We start from the raw sequence: 19,561 nt of genomic DNA, 5'->3' as shown, positions 1-19,561 counted from the left end.
CAAGTTCAACTAACCCACATGATCCAGTACATCGAATTGAATTACCGGTATGAAAATATGGAGAAAATCACTATATCATTTCTTATTCAATAGAAGTTAAGGTGTTTGCATTACATTCAGCTGTGCATGTCCCTGATTGACAGAGGAAAATTGATTTTATTTTGGAAAAGCTCAACTAATTGGGAAAATATTTAGGCATAAAATCAAATTAGCTTTCGCCTCTAGGCACACTGGACCTTAGCATATTTATCATAACACATCTGAGTAGACAGTTTGCTCAAGTTGACAAACAGAAGTGGACTTCCCTTTGCTTTGCACTCAAGCCTCTTTTTAAAAAAAAGAAATACACAATTGGGCATTTACATTCGGTGAAAGTGTTACAAATGATGAACTAACAATTCACAACCTGCATTTTTTGGGCTTTGGTCAAATTTATAAAACACAGTCAAGGGATACAAATGCTTAATTTTCAACATTCGCCCACTCAAACATTTAATACAAACAAACATAGGGAAAAACATGATATGATACAATAAAAACAGTAAATGTTTTATATTTACACCAATACAGAAATAAAGAGAAACTGTTGGTAATATACATGCCTCAATTGAAGTGTTATATTAATCATGTGAACATTATGAGTGACAAATCATGTGGAACGACAGCTCCTCTCCTGTTCTGGATAGTAAATATTTTATATGAATGGGATCCTCCAATTCTGGCTAAAATGTAGAACCTAATTGGATCAGTCACGGAACATGGACCAGGTTCTCCTCCGGAGACAGCACTATAGCTGTCATTCAGGGAATTTCACACCTAAAAAAAATAATATCTGTCGCATCAAAATAAAACAAGTGCCATCACTAAGGGCTCATCTATATGAATGAATGGATGAGAATTACTAAAAACCTGAGTTCCTATTTATTAATACAAAGAGCAGTCTACTCCTTCAGAACAGACAGAGGGCACTGTGGTGCAGGGTGTGGTGTAGAATCTAGAGTAGATTTATGTAGCAAAGTGCTGAGGTATACAGGAGTAAGGCCAGCCGGCCTGTGAAAAAGTAAGGTTCTCATTGGCTAATTTGGGCCAGCCGCACATTGGGTTGCCGTTCGTATGTCTTGCGAATCGCTACGATGGACTCAATAAGGGATTTGAAAGATGGCCTTCTCGCGGGGTCAAAGTCCCAACAATGCTGCATCAACATGTGGACCTGTTGAAAACAAAAGACAGGTTCATTTCCCTAGGTGCATCTGGCTTACAGAAATAATGAAGACTGTGTGAGAGTGTTTAGCTGTAGGCTTTACCTCGCTAGGACAGTCTCGGGGGCAGGGCAACCTATTGTGTTTCTCCAGCAGCTTGATCAGCACCATCACTGTCATCTGACCGTGCACGTTACCCATCATCTGAGTGAACTTCTATAAAAAAAAACACATACAAAACGCACACGTCACAACTAATACACTCAGCAAACCACACGCTGACTGCATCAGTATTATGTAAAGGGTTGGTGGCCTTGATTAAATGGATCATGTGGATTTAGACGGAGGGTGTCGTTTCGTACCACTGGAGGGCTCTGACGATGGTCACCGTGGGTCAGGACCTCATAGAGCGTCACGCCAAAGGACCAAATGTCTGAAGAAAAGGAAAACTTGCTCTCCTTCAGACACTCAATTGCATACCTGTAAAATAAAAGTCAAAGGTAAACCGTAAGACACCTTTTAATGCACACATCTGGACTCGAAATTAGCAGCCCAGAGCCCAGCAGGGAAGTAATTGCTCAATGGCTCCAGGACTCACCAGAACACAGGACTGTCTCCATCCTCTCGCACACGGTAGTAAACATCTCCCTCTGGGATGTATTTGGTAAGGCCAAAGTCCCCGATCTTCACCAGATGCTCATTCTCCACCAGTACGTTCCGGGCAGCCAAGTCCCGGTGGATGTATCGCTTCGAGTGCAGGTAATCCATCCCCTTAAAAAGGAAAAAAAGCAGAAGGAGCAGGAGGAGAAATGAGGGAGACCAAGGTGAAAGAGAGTAGTGGTTAGAGAAGAAAATAAAGTACTTTAATCTATTGTTGTATAAAACAATATTCCAATATTGAATAGCAAATCTTCAAACAATGTACCTGCTACAGAACCCTAGAAGGAATCTACATTACCTATATCTATATATTACCAGCCCCCCATGCAGTGCTCTTGTCTCACCTGGCAGATCTGCTGTGCAAAGAGGAGGCTGTGAGCCACGCCCAGGCGGTGTTTGACTAGGTACTCTCTGAGGCTGCCCAGCGGTAGGAACTCCATAATCAGCTGCACCGTCTGCCCTCCTGTGGAGACAACGAAACAGGCATTTACAGCAGTCACTCATACATACAGACGCTACCCTACACATGTAAATGTGAACAGATGCTGGAAACCCCAACACAAGAACATGTCATATGTAGGAAGGAGCCAAGCAAGAAATATAATAAACAAGCATTGTATGAAAATGAGACAGTCATATACAGCAGGTGGATGACAGACAGGTGAGCTTGGGTGGATCACATGCCACTCACCCAGCTCAGAGCAGCAGCCCTTGTACTTGACTATGTTGCCGTGGTAAAGAGACTTGAGGATCTCAATCTCCTTCATCCAGCCTTCACGGAGATGGCTGCCTCCCTCATGCTTCAGGGCCTTCACTGCTACATAGTCTCCTGTCCCGTCGTTGGCTGGGTCATACACATAGAGAATCACCTTCCCAAAGTGACCCTGGAGACAAAGAGAGAGCACAAAGCATTCTCTCAGTTAGAGGGAGGCCAGGGAATAATGTTTTACATAATGCTAGTAAATCACAAAGTACAACAGAAGATGAAGAGCACAGAGGGGTTTATAAGAGTCCTGTTGTCCTGCGGGGAAATTAACTCACCTCTCCTAAGTCCCGGATCTTTTTCAAGTAGCGTTTGAGGAAAACGTTGGGGTCAGCGTCCGGGAGAGACTCCAGGGGGGATATGTCAGGATCTGATCAGAAACCAGGAGAGCAACATTAAAGCAACACTAATCAATCACGAAAATGTGGTCAATCTAAATGCTAGAAGAGGAAACGGAGAGAAACAGACTGTGATCCAAAGAATAAAAGGAGGGGACATACTCTTGATCTGTAGTTCAGTGAGCTCTCGAAGCACAGTGCGGAAGGACGGCCTCTCCCGGGGTTCGTAGGTCAAACACATGCTAATGAAGCTGGCCAGTTCCTGCGACGAGGGCTCGGTGAGGCGACTCCGCGTCTCGTAGAAACGCTCTTTCTGTTGGCAGGAGAGAGGTCAGGGGTCAGCATGAATCACAGGCGTGGTAAGAGGATGGCAGATAAATGAGTTATGATTAGAGAGAGGAGAATTGAAGGGCAGTGACGATAGGGCTGTAGGTACCTCAGTGAGCGTGCTGCCACTCATGGGCAAATCTCCATTGTTGCAGATCTCCAGCAGTGTGGCTCCAAAGCTCCACTGGTCGGCAGCACTGCCGAATGGGGCACTGCTTGGCACACACTCCGGGGCGATCCATGGGATTCGCTCGACACGCTCTGTAGGGCATAGACAGTCTAAGTCAGACCAGGCTATATAATACCACTACATTCAGTAGTTTTTAAATGTTTTATTTCACCTTTATTTAACCAGGAAGGCTAGTTGAGAACAAGTTCTCATTTGCAACTGCGACCTGGCCAAGATAAAGCATAGCAATTTGACACATACAACAACACAGAGTTACACATGGAATAAACAAACATACAGTCAATAATGCAGTAGAACAAAAGAAAAAGTCTATATACAGTGAGTGCAAATGAGGTAAGTTAAGGCAATAATTAGGCATGGTGGCAAAGTAATTACAATATAGCAATTAAACATTGGAATGGTAGATGTGCAGAAGATGAATGTGCAAGTAGAGATACTGGGGTGCAAAGGAGCAAGATAAATAAATAAATACAGTATGGGGATGAGGTAGGTAAATAGATGGGCTGTTTACAGATGGGCTATGTACAGGTGCAGTGATCTGTGAGCTGCTCTGACAGCTGGTGCTTAAAAGCTAGTGAGGGAGATAAGTGTTTCCAGTTTCAGAGATTTTTGTAGTTCGTTCCAGTCATTGACAGCAGAGAACTGGAAGGAAAGACGACCAAAGGAGGAATTGGCTTTGGGGGTGACCAGTGAGATATACCTGCTAGGTTCATGAATCACATGGTCTCACAACACAAACTAAATAACCTCTAAAGCCTTCCTGCTAAGTGTCAATTTGATGGCAAGTGCAAGACAACCAGGAAGTGGGCCTCACAGCAACCAGGAAGTGGTTTGCACAGGACTTCTTGTGACTCAATCTGATCTAAAAGAATAAAGACCAAGCAAAATCACCAGAGACGGAAATTGAGGGTTGACAAAATAACTCACTGTGGAGAGATTCTATTTATCATGTAGTGAGTGTTGCCCAACATGGAAGTGGTCTGGTAGGAACTAACTGTTTTATTGGTCAAGTAGGAACTAACCTTCTCTGGACAGCACGTTGAGGGCGATGCCTGGATCACTCAGCTTGACGAAGGGAAAGGTGCCCTCCTCCAGACCACGGCGAGCCACCAGAATGTTTTTGGCACAGACGTTACCATGTACCAGTTGTTTAGTCTCCTGCAGTAACCAGGTGGTAGAGGTAACAACATAAAGTACATTCAGGACACTCAATAGTGGGAGATGAGGGTTGGCAATACATTAACTATGGACACAAGGGTTTAGAGTTTGAAACGGAGGGGCTATTACAGAAGACAGGAGATCAACATCCTAAAAGATTATTGTTTCATATGAGTGAGGAGTAATCTTAGTTTGTTGTGATGTGAGGGTATCAGGCTGACTTACAAGGTAACTCAGGGCACTGGCCAGCTGTTTTGCTACAGTAAATTTCCACTGAGGAGTGACCAGAGCCCTTTCCCTTCGCAGGAACACATCCAGAGGCCCAAACTCCACAAACTCCTCCACCATGATGTCTGCAGACAGGTCAAAGACAAGGATTATTATCAAGGATCACACCACTTACTGTTAGAGATGACCGACACTTCATTGTATTGAGTCTAATTTAAAGGCTATGGTTTGGCTGAGAGTCAGGCTTGTGGTTGTACTGTACACCAGTCCTGTTGCCTAGTAATTCAAACAACCAATACAATTAACCTTCTGAGAGGGAAGTGTCAGTGCTGAAGAAGGAAGTTGCACAGCTGAAAGAGGAAGTGTGAGGTGCCATGGTGACTTACTCTCAGATCCTTTGACAGACACTCCATGTACAAAGACCAGGTGACTGTGAGATACTTGGCTCATCAGACTGGCTGTTTCAAAGAACGCCTACGAGAGGACAGGAAAGAGGAAGGATTATCATGACATTGTGAACAAAGGTTCACATTCAACAGAGTTGAATTGGTGAAAACGGTAGTGTGATTGTGGCAAACTGTGTTGGAACCTGGGATGGTGTTATCGCCCAGAGCTAAAGTCCAGGCATTATCACACCGAGCTAAAGTCCAGGCATTATAACACCGAGCTAAAGTCCAGGCATTATAACACCGAGCTAAAGTCCAGGCATTATCACACTGAGCTAAAGTCCAGGCATTATCACACCGAGCTAAAGTCCAGGCATTATCACACCGAGCTAGTCTTCAGGTCTCAGGTAAGGTTACTCACCACGCAATCAATTCCTGTAAGAGGATAATGATAGATTAATGATAATGATAGATTAATGGTAACTCACTAATGCTATGTCCTTGTGGCTCTGGTCCAAGATCTTAAGAACCACTCGGATCTCTTTGCGATCAGTAAGATTGTTGTTCCACTTGTCCTCCTCATCCTCCACTCCGCCCCTCACCAACAGACTGCCCGAGTAGATGTTGGTCCTGGTCCCACGGCCCAGATGCTGCTCCTAAGCACAGGGACAAACAGACATAGCCATTTTAGAAGTACTGGGTACAAACCGGACAAAGATAGAGAAGAGCATCAGTGTTCAGTAGGGAAAAATGTATTGGAATTTAGTGAAACTGGGAGATACCGTTGCCAAGTGTTTCGCGACGGTGTGCCCTACTGAATATAACCCAGGTGAAACACACACAAAGGAGGGCGCTGACAGAGAGATGTATAGAAGAGAAGAATGCCCTCTCTCTCACCTGGGTGATCTCCTTGTCTTTGATCTGATGGAACTTCAGCTGAGTCAGACAGAGGGCCACAGAGTCAGGCTGAACACACTGGTCCACACCCTGCCTCATCACCAAGAGGTTGGACAGTTCTGCAGCACAAACGCTCATTTAAATACAGTATAGGAAACCATGGACACACAACACATCTTTACAGAATAACATCTCTGTACAATCTCTGTTGTATGTTAGGGGCAGAACAACACCAATGCACATCTATAAAAAACACATCACACAAACTAACCTGCAGGTCGGGGTAGGCAGCATTTCTTCACAGTGAAATTGTCCGTGCCAGACTTGAGCACAAAAGTCTTGAGGCTGTCGGTGAGCTCCTTGACAGTGGAGAACTCCCGGTCCCAGCCTTCCAGAGCAAACACTGAACCACGATGCAGGATCCTGAACTGCTTGTGGATTGCAGCTTGTCCATCCTATAGGAAGCCAGCAAAGACACACACATGCATCCAAAAATATAACTTCTGACATTGTATTGCTTTTTATGTTTTTGGACTGTACATTTTCCATGTTCCTCGTCCTTCAGGGCTTGGTGTGGAGGCACTTTTACCTGACTCTTGTTTAGAACAGCTAATATGATGCGGTGGTAGTCGAGGACGCTCCAGCGCACAAGAAAGGCTCCCTCTTCAACGGCTTCCTTCCTCAGTCTCTGCAGCACAAAGTCATCACTGAAAAAGACAGTCAGAATTGTAGTGGGAGCCAGGACAGTGTGTGTGTGTGTGTGTGTGTGTGTGTGTGTGTGTGTGTGTGTGTGGTTACTCACTTCATTGGTCCATGGAGGCCATTGGTGGCACTGAGCACTACTCTGGGCGGAGCCACCTCGTGACACAGGTAGTGGTGTGCGTCTGCAGTAAGCCGGAAGTACCCATCCAGCAGGGAGACGAAAGACAGAGCCTCAAGGCTGGAATTCATTTGAACCTCCTACACACACACACATATAAACATATCATCCTCAGAAAACACCACCTACACACATTTCGCAGTCAGATACTCCGCTTCCATACAGACATACATCATATAGTAAGATGCAACTTCACACACACAAACCCATCTTGAGATCTGCACACTAGACTTAGGTTTTCGCATAAATCATGCACTGTTGTCAATGGGGGATTTGCACAAAACATGGAGCTACGTGTGTGTATGTCAAGATAAGTTTGGGGTCCAACAGAAAGCAGGTGAGAGGCAGGTGCTCGAACCATAGAGAAGTTGTCCTGTTTAATGATGCTGACGTTGGCTCCAGTGATGGTGACGTGGGAGATTTCCGGGAAGTCGCAGAAAGACGTCCATGTGTCAGAGGATTTAGGTTCTTGCTGGAGGGGTGATTGCTTCACACTTTTCCGATTCCCTAAGTAATCGTTCCCAAAGTAACTGTTGGCCTGGGCCTAGAATGGATAGACACAATTTACAGAGCATCCCACAGAAGGCATACTACGAGAAACACACAAAGGCAACTCACAGTTCTAACTAGCAGTCAAAAAGCTTGATAGACATCCAATGAGACAGACGGACATACCTTCTGCACTGTGATCTTCCTCCACTGAATCCCCTTGGTACCAGACACCATGACCTCATGCATGACCTGAGGGTCAAAGTTCTCAGGGTCAGAGGCCCCGCGGGCGTGGCTGGTGTTGAGGTAGGAGCCGCTCCCGTCGCCCCCGTCCGTCCTCAGCTCCAGGTGGGCCATGAGGAAGGTCTCTGTACCGAAGCGGGGGGCTAGGTGCTCAAGAGTAGACAGGTATTTATACATGACCTCCTGGGAGCCCAGGCGTCCTAAGTCCACAGTGTGCTCCTGGAAGGTCCTCACAAAGTCAGCAAACACACGCCGGATACGGATCTTGGTCAGGAAGTTGTCCCTCGCTATGTGTTTGGAGAAGGATCTCGGAATGCAGCGCAGGAAGCTACAGTATGGCAAGGGGAATATGGAAGTAAATCAAAACATTACTGTGTTTGTAAAGGCACTAGTTTTCCTATATAATGCACTAGTTTTGATAGTGAATAAGGTGCCATTTTCAACACAGCCTCAGACTATAGTAATATCTGAAACCTTGTCAAAGCCCTTCCGAAAGCAATGCACCCATCCCCTCTGACTCATGGCTTACCTGACAGACTTGGCCACTTCCTGTAGCGTGCAGCCTGAGCACAGGGCCTGATGAGAGAGGTGCAGCACAGCCATCCCCAGACTCTCATTCTTAAAGCGACTCAACTCTTCCTTTCCTTGAGCATCCTCCATCGGCGTGACATCATTCACAAAATCAAACTTTGCCTAAGAGAAACAAAAGGGAAATGTTTTATTTATTTAACCTTTATTTAACCAGGAAAGGCTCATTGAGATTTAAAATCTTTTTTTCCAAGAGCGTCCTGGCCAAGATAGGCAGCACCAAGTCATTACAAAAATTACAGACAAACAACATGAAAAACTACAAGTAATCTAGTAAAAACCATAGAATTAACAAGAGTATAACAAAATCAAAAACAGCAAATTAAAAACATTGACAGGTCAGGGAATCAGTCTCAAGATCATTCATCAGTGATTTAAAAATACCAATCAGGACAAGTTCTTCCAGTTTAACAGTATTTTGTAAGGCGTTCCAAGACGATGGGGCAGAGTACATAAAAGCCCTTTTACCAAATTCAGTTCGGACATTTGGAACAGTTAGCAGGATAAAGTCCAGCGAACGAAGAGAGTACCCACCACATTTCGGAACAATAAAAATGGCCAAATAAAAAGGTAGTAAACCCAAAATGACTTGTTTCACAATATGAAAATGTCCGCGTGACACAGGAATATTATGTTAATGCACACTTCCACAGGAATATATGAATACAAACACATTTTGGATAAAACACGCCTCATTCTGAAACTCACCTGGCAGAAGAGGTATTCCAGGGAGGTCATTTCTAGTAGAGGTGAGCCCCCGTGCTCTGTCCCTGACCGTGGGGCATATCGCACCACTGACGGCTCCTTCTCACTCAACCCATGCCAGTTCCGAAAGTAAAACCTGGGAACAGAAAGAGAAAACTCCCTATATAAATATGCCTGTACATAAAAGCATACAGTGCATCGTCTCCCCATACAGACCAATTCTAACTCTCTCTCACACACACACACACACACTATAAAAACAGTTGGCTGGTATGCCCTCGCCCTTCTGAACGGTCGGCTGTGAATGCCCTCACCCGCTAGCACAATTATGCTGACTGGGATTTGGGTTCTGATCCTCCACAGGATGTCCATACAGAACAATGCTAATGCTTCTCTGGGTTCTGACCCTCCACAGGATGTCCATACAGAACAATGATGATGCTTCTCTGGGTTCTGATCCTCCACAGGATGTCCATACAGAACAATGCTAATGCTTCTCTGGGTTCTGATCCTCCACAGGATGTCCATACAGAACAATGCTGATGCTTCTCTGGGTTCTGATCCTCCACAGGATGTCCATACAGAACAATGCTGATGCTTCTCTGGGTTCTGATCCTCCACAGGATGTCCATACAGAACATTGATGATGCTTCTCTGGGTTCTGACCCTCCACAGGATGTCCATACAGAACAATGATGATGCTTCTCTGGGTTCTGATCCTCCACAGGATGTCCATACAGAACAATGATGATGCTTCTCTGGGTTCTGATCCTCCACAGGATGTCCATACAGAACAATGCTGATGCTTCTCTGGGTTCTGATCCTCCACAGGATGTCCATACAGAACAATTTTTTTATTTATTTATTTTATTTCTCTTTTATTTAACCAGGTAGGCCAGTTGAGAACAAGTTCTCATTTACAACTGCGACCTGGCCAAGATAAAGCAAAGCAGTGCGACAAAAACAACAACACAGAGTTACACAAACAAACGTACAGTCAATAACACAATAGAAAAACCTATGTACAGTGTGTGCAAATGTAGAAGAGTAGAGAGGTAGGCAATAAATAGGCCCTAGAGGCGAAAATAATTACAATTTAGCATTAATACTGGTGTGATAGATGTGCAGATGATGATGTGCAAGTAGAGATACTGGGGCGCAAAAGAGCAAGAGGGTAATAATATCGGGATGAGGTAGTCGGGTGTGCTATTTACAGATGGGCTGTGTACAGGTACAGTGATCGGTAAGCTGCTCTGACAGCTGATGCTTAAAGTTAAAGAGGTGTCATGGAAAATTGCAAGATTATGTTATAATGCTTGTGTTGTATTATAATGGTTGTAATATTTGACAGAATAGAGTATTCTGTTAACTATTGTGTGTGTGTTCTACTGAGGATGGGCCTCTATGAGATAGCACTGACAAGAGGAGATTTACGATGTCTTTGGGTAATAACGCCTAAAAGAGCATTCCAGAGAACATGAGCTAATGGTTCTGTTCTATACCGTCCCAGGGAGAGACAGTTCCAGTTTGGAGTAGGAGGACCAGATACTGGTCTATACAATGAACACTGGTGATACAGCAGTTGTTGCTGTCTGCTATGTTTTATAGATATCTTTCATACAAATCTTAACCTTGTGACCCATTCTATGTATCTGTGGTTTGTCATGTACGTTGAGAGGGGTGTATCTTGGCTATAAAAGATCTTTGTACTTTTGTGTTGACACTTTTCAATGGTTCATTAGAGATAGCACATCATTGAAAGTTAAAGTGCTTTTGCAAAAGCATCTTAATTATTAAAGATGTAGTTTTAAGTATAACTCTGACTGGTGTGTGAAGTTTGTAACTCTCCTCATTTGGTAATGCAGAAATTAGCCACCACAGAGGGAGACATAAGACGCCCTTAGCTTCTGAGATTTTTGCATTTTGTTCCAATCATTGGCAGCAGAGAGCTGGAAGGAAAGGCGGCCAAACGAGGAATTGGGTTTGGGGGTGACCAGTGAAATATACCTGCTGGAGCGCGTGCTACGGGTGGGTGTTGCTATGGTGACCAGTGAGCTGAGATAAGGCAGGGCTTTACCTAGCAAAGACTTATAGATGACCTGGAGCCAATGGGTTTGGCAACGGATATGTAGTGAGGGCCAGCCAACGAGAGCATACAGGTCGCAGTGGTGGGTAGTATACTGGGGCTTTGGTGACAAAACGGATGGCACTGTGATAGACTACATCCATCACAGAATGCTGATGCTTCTCTGGGTTCTGACCCTCCACAGGATGTCCGGTAAGAACAATGATGATGCTTCTTTTTTCAGGGTTTTAATTTACTTTTCCTCTTCACACACTTCTGGTCATATAACATGAATCTAGACTGGGAGTAAATCTGGGTGGAATAGTACTTGTGTTATTCCGAATGAATTGTGGTTATTTTGATGCACGCACCACATTCAGGTATTCTTGTTGCTGTCCACAATAAAAATTGACCTCAGAAATGTGCGTCTTCTTTCTTCGGACAAAGATAACACTCTGACCTCAGTGGGTGCAGTGTCCAGTAGCGCCTTTCCAAGAGCTCTGATTGGTTGGGAACGGCAGAGCTAACTAAGGTAGGCTGAACTGCCAAACTAATGGGACTCAAGGGAAAATGAAGGGAGTGTGAGGGAAATGTAGGTTGAAAGGAGGGGACGGGATGGCCTTTTTTTAAACACACACACACACACACACACACACACACACACACACACACACACACACACACACACACACACACACACACACACACACACACACACACACACACACACACACACACACACACACACACACACACACACACACACACACACACACACACACACACACTAACCTCATGCGATAATGGAGTGTCAGGCTTGTCTGCTCTTCTGGGTTGAAAAAATGGTTGGGACTGTACCAGCAGTGGGATTCAGGGTCATACAGGGAAAACAGGACATGGCACAGTGGAGTGATACCTAGGGGGAGAGATATATAGGTTACGCACACCTTGGATACACCCTTTCAATGACATACAGTGCATTCAGAAAGTACACAGACCTTGACTTTTTCCACATTTTGTTACGGTACAGCCTTATTCTAAAGTGGATTAAATAAAAAAAATGTCCTCAACAATCTACACACAAAACCCCATAATGACAAAGTGAAAATGGGTTTTTAGACATTTTTGCTAATGTAAAAACAAAAAAACTCTAATACCTTATTTACATAAGAATTCAGACCCTTTGCTATGAGACTCGAAATTGAGCTCAGGTGCATCCTGTTTCCATTGATCATCTTTGAGAAGTTTTATACAACTTGATTGGAGTCCACCTGTGGTAAATTCAATTGATTGGACATGATTTGGAACACACCTGTCTATATAAGGTCGCACAGTTGACAGTGCATGTCAGAGCAAAAACCAAGCCATGAGGTCAAAGGAATTGTACATGAAATCCTGCTTGGATTTGCCAAAAGGCACCTAAAGACTCTCAGACCATGAGAAACAAGATCCTCTGGTCTGATAAAACCAAGATTGAACTCTTGGGCCTGAATGCCAAGCATCACGTTTGGAGGAAACCTGGCACCCTCCCTACGGTGAAGCATGGTGGTGGCAGCATTATGCTGTAGGGATGTTCTTCAGCAGCAGGGACTGGGAGACTAGTCAGGATCGATTGAAAGATGAACGGAGCAAAATACATTGTTGATTAAAACCTGCTCCAGAGCGCTCAGGACCTCAGACTGGGGTGAAGGTTCACCTTCCAACAGGACAACGACTCTAAGCACACAGCCAAAACAATGCAGGAGTAGCTTCGGGACAAGTCTCTGAATGTCCCGATTGAAAATAGCTGTTCAGCGACACTCCCCATCCAACCTGACAGAGCTTGAGAGGATCTGCAGAGAAGAATGGGAGGAACTCCCCTGATACTGGTGTGCCAAGCTTGTAGCGTCATACCCAAGAACACCCGAGGCTGTAATTGCTGACAAAGGTGCTTCAACAAAGTACTGAGTAAAGGGTCTAAATACTTGTATAAAAAAAACTACGGAAATATCAAATTTACATATTTGCAAGCATTTCTAAAAACCTGTTTTTGCTTAATCATTATGGGGTAATGTGTGTAGATTTGAGGAAAATAAACTATTTAATCGATTTTAGAATAAGGCTGTAACGTAACATTTTGAAAAAGTGACGGGGTCTGAATACTTTCCCGAATGCCCTGTAAAACCCAGATGCCTGGAGTCATCAACTCAAACACACCCTTATGTGCCAGGCTGCCAATGTCCTCAAACATGAGGAAACAGAACACCACACAGCTAACCTGAGAGCCCTAAATTCATTCTCAATATTCACACAAAATATTGTTTCTGTTTCATTAAAACAATAAATGGTACATGTTCTTACCCACAGTCTGTGCTGCAGAGATTGAAAGCTCCTCAGCTGTCACTTTACCCTCTGTGTGGGTCAGATAGCGTTCCCCTCCCTTGGTCCAAAACAGATAGACATGGACGCCTGGTCCCTGAGGAGGCTCACACTGGCCTGTGGATGACCCTGTCCTGGTACTCTTGGAGCGGCCACTTCGAGACATCATGGACCAGGCTGGGTCACTACACCTGTCACAGCGAGGAAGTAAGAGAAAAGTATTTCACTGTAATCAATTACATGGTAACAAATCCAGAAAACAATTAAGGACATGCGTTTTATACATGGGTTTTGTTCATATCAACAACAAAAATTATACTCAAATACAATGTAAGCCTTATTGTAGCAAGTAAGCACATCTGGATCAAATAGATTTGTTACCATGTAATTGTTCAGCATTATTACCATGTTCTGAGAACTCGCGATATGATCCAATATTTTCTAGTAAGGCCTTCCGGGTATTGCACATGAACATCAGTAAAGACGAAAATGTAACGATAACATGACACGAAAATCCGGATATAATTTATCCAATGTTTCCACATTTTCCAAATCTATCTCACTGTTACATTAATCACTTCGTCATCGAACTGATTGCTCACGGATATGGTGGAATATAGCCTACTGTGTACTGTAAACAATTGTAAAGCCCACTTCCTATAATACTGATATAGTATGCTTTATCCGCCAATGCTGGAATTAACCCGGGTATTTCTAAATTGTATTGCACATTTGTCAAACTACAGGTTTCTTACCATTTAGTTGCGTCCCTAAAACGTGTAGTTAGAAAATCCAATGCAGGTTGAACCGAAGTCCACTACTCGTATGACTGATTTCCTAATGCGTGTTTCCCCTACTCCTACGCATTCCCGTGAAGCGCATAGATAGAGAAGTCAGCTACAAGACGAAAACACCGAAAGACACTTTTGGCCACTCCCCTTGAACCAGCTGTACTACAGTACGCTTGTGGTATAGCTCAAATCAAGTCGTATTTATCACATGCGTCGAATACAACAGTTGTAGACCTTATCGTGAAATGCTTACTTACAAGCCCTTAACCAACATTGCAGTTCAAGAAATACACTACCGTTCAAAAGTTTGGGGTCACTTATGCATTTCTTTGTTTTCCATGAAAACATACATGAAATGAGTTGCAAAATGAATAGAAAATAAAGTCAAGACGTTGACAAAGTTATAAATAATGATTTTTAATTGAAATAATAATTGTGTCGTTCAAACTGCTTTCATCAAAGAATCCTCCATTTGCAGCAATTACCGCCTTGCAGACCTTTGGCATTCTAGTTGTCAATTTGTTGAGGTAATCTGAAGAGATTTCACCCCATGCTTCCTGAAGCATCTCCCACAAATTGGATTGGCTTGATGGGCACTTCCTACAGTACCATATGGCCAAGCTGTACCCACAACAGCTCAATAGGGTTGAGATCCGGTGACTGCTGGCCACTCCTTATAGACAAAATACCAGCTGACTGCTTCTTCCCTAAATAGTTATTGCATAGTTTGGAGCTGTGCTTTGGGTCATTGTCCTGTTGTATGAGGAAATTGGCTCCAATAAAGCGCCATCCACAGGGTATGGCATGGCGTTGCAAAATGAAGTGATAGCCTTCCTTCTTCAAGATTCCTTTAACCTGTACAAATCTCCCACTTTACCACCACCAAAGTAGCCCCAGACCATCACATTGCCTCCACCATGCTTGACAGATGGCGTCAAGCACTTCTCCAGAATCTTTTCTGCATCTCACAAATGTTTTTTTTTATTTTTTGATGATCCGAACATCTCAAACTTAGATTTGTCTGTCCATAACACTTTTTCCAATCTTCATCTGTCCAGTGTCTGTTCTTTTGCCCATCTTTTATTTTTATTGGCCAGTCTGAGATATAGCTTTTTCGTTGCAACTCTGCCTAGAGGGCCAGCATCCCGGAGTCACGTCTTCACTGTTGACTTTGAGACTGGTGTTTCGTGGGTACTATTTAGTGAAGCTGCAAGTTGAGGACTTGTGAGGCATCGGTTTCTCAAACTAGACTCTAATGTACTTGTCCTCTTGCTCAGTTGGACACCAGGGCCTCCCACTCCTCTTTCTATTCTGGTTAGAGCCAGTTTGCGCTGTTCTGTGAAGGGAGTAGTACATAGCGTTGTACGAGATTTTCAGTTTCTTGTCAATTTCTCGCATGGAATAGACTTCATTTCTCAGAACAAGAATAGACTGACAAGTTCCAGAAGAAAAGTTCTTTGTTTCTGGCCATTTTGAGCCTGCAATCGAACGCACAAATGCTGATGCTCCAGATACTCAACTAGTCTAAAGAAGGCCAGTTTTATTGCTTCTTTAATCGAAACAACAGTTTTCAGCTGTGCTAACATAATTGCAAAAGGGTTTTCTAATGATCAATTAGCCGTTTAAAATGATAAACTTGGATTAGCTAACACAACGTGTCATTGGAACACAGGAGTGATGGTTGCTGATAATGGGCCTCTGTATGCCTACAGTGAGGGAAAAAAGTATTTGATCCCCTGCTGATTTTGTATGTTTGCCCACTGATAAAGAAAGGATCAGTATAATTTTAATGGTAGGTTTATTTTAACAGTGAGACAGAATAACAACAAAAATATCCAGAAAAACACATGTCAAAAATGTTATAAATTGATTTGCATTTTAATGAGGGAAATAAGTATTTGACCCCCTCTCAATCAGAAAGATGTCTGGCTCCCAGGTGTCTTTTATACAGGTAACGAGCTGAGATTAGGAGCACACTCTTAAAGGGAGTGCTCCTAATCTCAGTTTGTTACCTGTATAAAAGACACCTGTCCACAAAAGCAATCAATCAATCAGATTCCAAACTCTCCACCATGGCCAAGACCAAAGAGCTCTCCAAGGATGTCATGGACAAGATTGTAGACCTACACATGGCTGGAATGGGCTACAAGACCATCGCCAAGCAGCTTGGTGAGAAGGTGACAACATTTGGTGCGATTATTCGCAAATGGAAGAAACACAAAAGAACTGTCAATATCCCTCGGCCTGGGGCTCCATGCAAGATCTCACCTCGTGGAGTTGCAATGATCATGAGAACAGTGAGGAATCAGCCCAGAACAACACAGGAGGATCTTGTCAATGATCTCAAGGCAGCTGGGACCATTGTCACCAAGAAAACAATTGGTAACACACTACGCCGTGAAGGACTGAAATCCTGCAGCGCCCGCAAGGTCCCCCTGCTCAAGAATACATATACATGCCCGTCTGAAGTTTGCCAATGAATATCTGAATGATTCAGATGACAACTGGTGAAAGTGTTGTGGTCAGATGAGACCAAAATGGAGCTCTTTGGCATCAACTCAACTCGCCGTGTTTGGAGGAGGAGGAATGCTGCCTATGACCCCAAGAACACCATCTCCACCGTCAAACATGGAGGTGGAAACATTATGCTTTGGGGGTGTTTTTCTGCTAAGGGGACAGGACAACTTCACCGCATCATTTGACGGGGCCATGTACTGTCAAATCTTGGGTGAGAACCTCCTTCCCTCAGCCAGGGCATTGGAAATGGGTCGTGGATGGGTATTCCAGCATGACAATGACCCAAAACACACGGCCAAGGCAACAAAGGAGTAGCTCAAGAAGAAGCACATTAAGGTCCTGGAGTGGCCTGGCCAGTCTCCAGACCTTAATCCCATAGAAAATCTGTGGAGGGAGCTGAAGGTTCGAGTTGCCAAACGTCAGCCTTGAAACCTTAATGACTTGGAGAAGATCTGCAAAGAGGAGTGGGACAAAATCCCTCCTGAGATGTGTGCAAACCTGGTGGCCAACTACAAGAAACGTCTGACCTCTGTGATTGCCAACAAGGGTTTTGCCACCACGTACTAAGTCATGTTTTGCAGAGGGGTCAAATACTTATTTCCCTCATTAAAATGGAAATCATTTTATAACATTTTTGACATGTGTTTTTCTGGATTTTTTTGTTGTTATTCTGTCTCTCACTGTTCATATAAACCTACCATTAAAATTATAGACTGATCATTTCTTTGTAAGTGGGCAAACTTACAAAATCAGCAGGGGATCAAATACTTTTTTCCCCCACTGTATGTAAACTCAGCAAAATAGAAACGTCCCTTTTTCAGCACCCTGTCTTTCAAAGATAATTAGTAAAAATCCAAATAACTACACAGATCTTCATTGTAAAGGGTTTGAACACGGTTTCCCATGCTTGTTCAATGAACCATAAACAATTAATGAACATGCACCTGTGGAACAGTGGTTAAGACACTAACAGCTTACAGACGGTAGGCAGTTAAGGTCACAGTTATGAAAAATTAGGACACTAAAAGAGGCCTTTCTACTGACTCTGAAAAACACCAAAAGAAAGATGCCCAAAATTCCTGCTCATCTGCATGAACATGCCTTCGGCATGCTGCAAGGAGGGATGAGGACTACAGATGTGGCCAGGGCAATATATTGCAATGTCCATACCTTGAGACGCCTAAGACAGCACTACAGGGAGACAGGACGGATAGCTGATCGTCCTCGCAGTGGCAGACCACGTGTAACAACACCTGCACAGGATTGGTATATCCAAACATCACGGGACAGGTACAGGATGGCAACAACAACTGCCCGAGTTACACCAGGAACGCGCAATCCCTCCATCAGTGCTCAGACTGTCCGATATAGGCTGAGAGAGGCTGTACTGAGGGCTTGTAGGCCTGTTGTAAGGCAGGTCCTCACCAGACATCACCGGCAACAATGTCGCCTATAGGCACAAACCCACCGTCGCTGGACCAGACAGGACTGGCAAAAAGTGTTCTTCACTGACGGGTTGCGTTTTTGTCTCACCAGAGGTGATGGTCGGATTAGCGTTTATCGTCTAAGGAATGAGCGTTACACCGAGGCCTGTACTCTGGAGCAGGATCGATTTAGAGGTGGAGGGTCCGTCATGGTCTGGAGCAGTGTGTCACAGCATCATCGGACAGAGCTTGTTCTCATTGCAGGCAATCTCAACGCTGTGCGTTACAGGGAAGACATCCTCCTCCCTCATGTGGTACCCTTCCTGCAGGCTCACCCTGACATGACCATCTAGCATGATAATGCCACCAGCCATACTGCTCGTTATGTGCGTGATTTCCAGCAAGACAGGAATGTCAGTGTTCTGCCATGGCCAGCGAAGAGCCTGGATCTCAATCCCATTGAGCACGTCTGGGACCTGTTGGATCGGAGGGTGAGGGCTAGGGCCATTCCCCCCAGAAATGTCCGGGAACTTGCTGGTGCCTTGGTGGAAGAGTGGGGTAACATCTCACAGCAAGAACTGGCAAATCTGGTGCAGTCCATGAGGAGGAGATGCACTGCAGTACTTAATGCAGCTGGTGGCCACACCAGATACTGACTGTTACTTTTGATTTTAACCCCCCCCCCTTTGTTCAGGGACACATTATTCCATTTCTGTTAGTCACAAGTCTGTGGAACTTGTTCAGTTTATATCTCAGTTGTTGAATCTTACGTTCATACAAATATTTGCACATCTTACGTTTGCTGAAAATAAGCGCAGTTGACAGTGAGAGGACGTTTCTTTTTTTTCTGAGTTTAGATATTCCATAAAAAATCTGCCGTTTCCAGCTACAATAGTAATTTACAACATTAACAATGTCTACACTGTATTTCTGATCAATCTGATGTCATTTTAAATGGACAAAAAAACAACACGATTTTCTTTCAAAAACAAGGCCATTTCTAAGTGACCCCAAACCTTTGAACGGTAGGGTAGGTGTAGACCTTATCGTGAAATGCTTACTTACAAGCCCTTAACCAACAGTGCAATTCAAGAAATAGTTAAGAAAATATTTACTAAATAAAATAGTAAAAATAAAGAAGTAACAGTAGAATTACATAACAATAACGAGGCTATATACAGGAGGCAAGGGTACCGAGTAAATGTGCATGGGGTACAGGTTAGTCGAGGTAATTTGTACATGTAGGTAGGGGAAAGTGACTTTGCAAAGATGATAAACAGCGAGTAGCATCAGTGTCAAAACAAAAGCTGGGGTCAATGTAAATAGTAACCTTTTGAGGATCTGGGGACCCATGC

At 43.9% G+C, this 19,561-nt stretch overlaps 1 protein-coding gene across 1 annotated transcript; it reads right to left on the bottom strand.

Annotated features, from left to right (window-relative positions):
• Window positions 1-136: 136 nt before the first annotated feature.
• Window positions 137-14,429, bottom strand: LOC106607218 (non-receptor tyrosine-protein kinase TYK2). The gene is made up of 24 exons (XM_045720483.1): window positions 14,230-14,429; window positions 13,457-13,665; window positions 11,909-12,032; window positions 9,055-9,187; window positions 8,288-8,451; window positions 7,702-8,086; window positions 7,385-7,570; window positions 6,949-7,106; window positions 6,736-6,853; window positions 6,418-6,601; window positions 6,147-6,265; window positions 5,738-5,905; window positions 5,250-5,337; window positions 4,861-4,988; window positions 4,500-4,635; window positions 3,397-3,548; window positions 3,123-3,273; window positions 2,901-2,992; window positions 2,551-2,743; window positions 2,204-2,322; window positions 1,798-1,970; window positions 1,562-1,679; window positions 1,305-1,415; window positions 137-1,210 (listed from the first exon to the last, which is right to left on the bottom strand). The coding sequence occupies exons 2-24, from the start codon at window positions 13,641-13,643 to the stop codon at window positions 1,070-1,072; spliced, it is 3,528 nt and encodes a 1,175-aa protein (XP_045576439.1). The 5' UTR covers window positions 13,644-13,665; window positions 14,230-14,429; the 3' UTR covers window positions 137-1,069.
• Window positions 14,430-19,561: the final 5,132 nt, after the last annotated feature.

This window comes from Salmo salar, chromosome ssa06 (genome assembly GCF_905237065.1).
Source record: "Salmo salar chromosome ssa06, Ssal_v3.1, whole genome shotgun sequence".
Lineage (NCBI taxonomy): Eukaryota > Metazoa > Chordata > Actinopteri > Salmoniformes > Salmonidae > Salmo > Salmo salar.
Note: the sequence above shows the minus strand (reverse complement) of the source record. Positions and strands in the feature narration are given on the sequence as shown.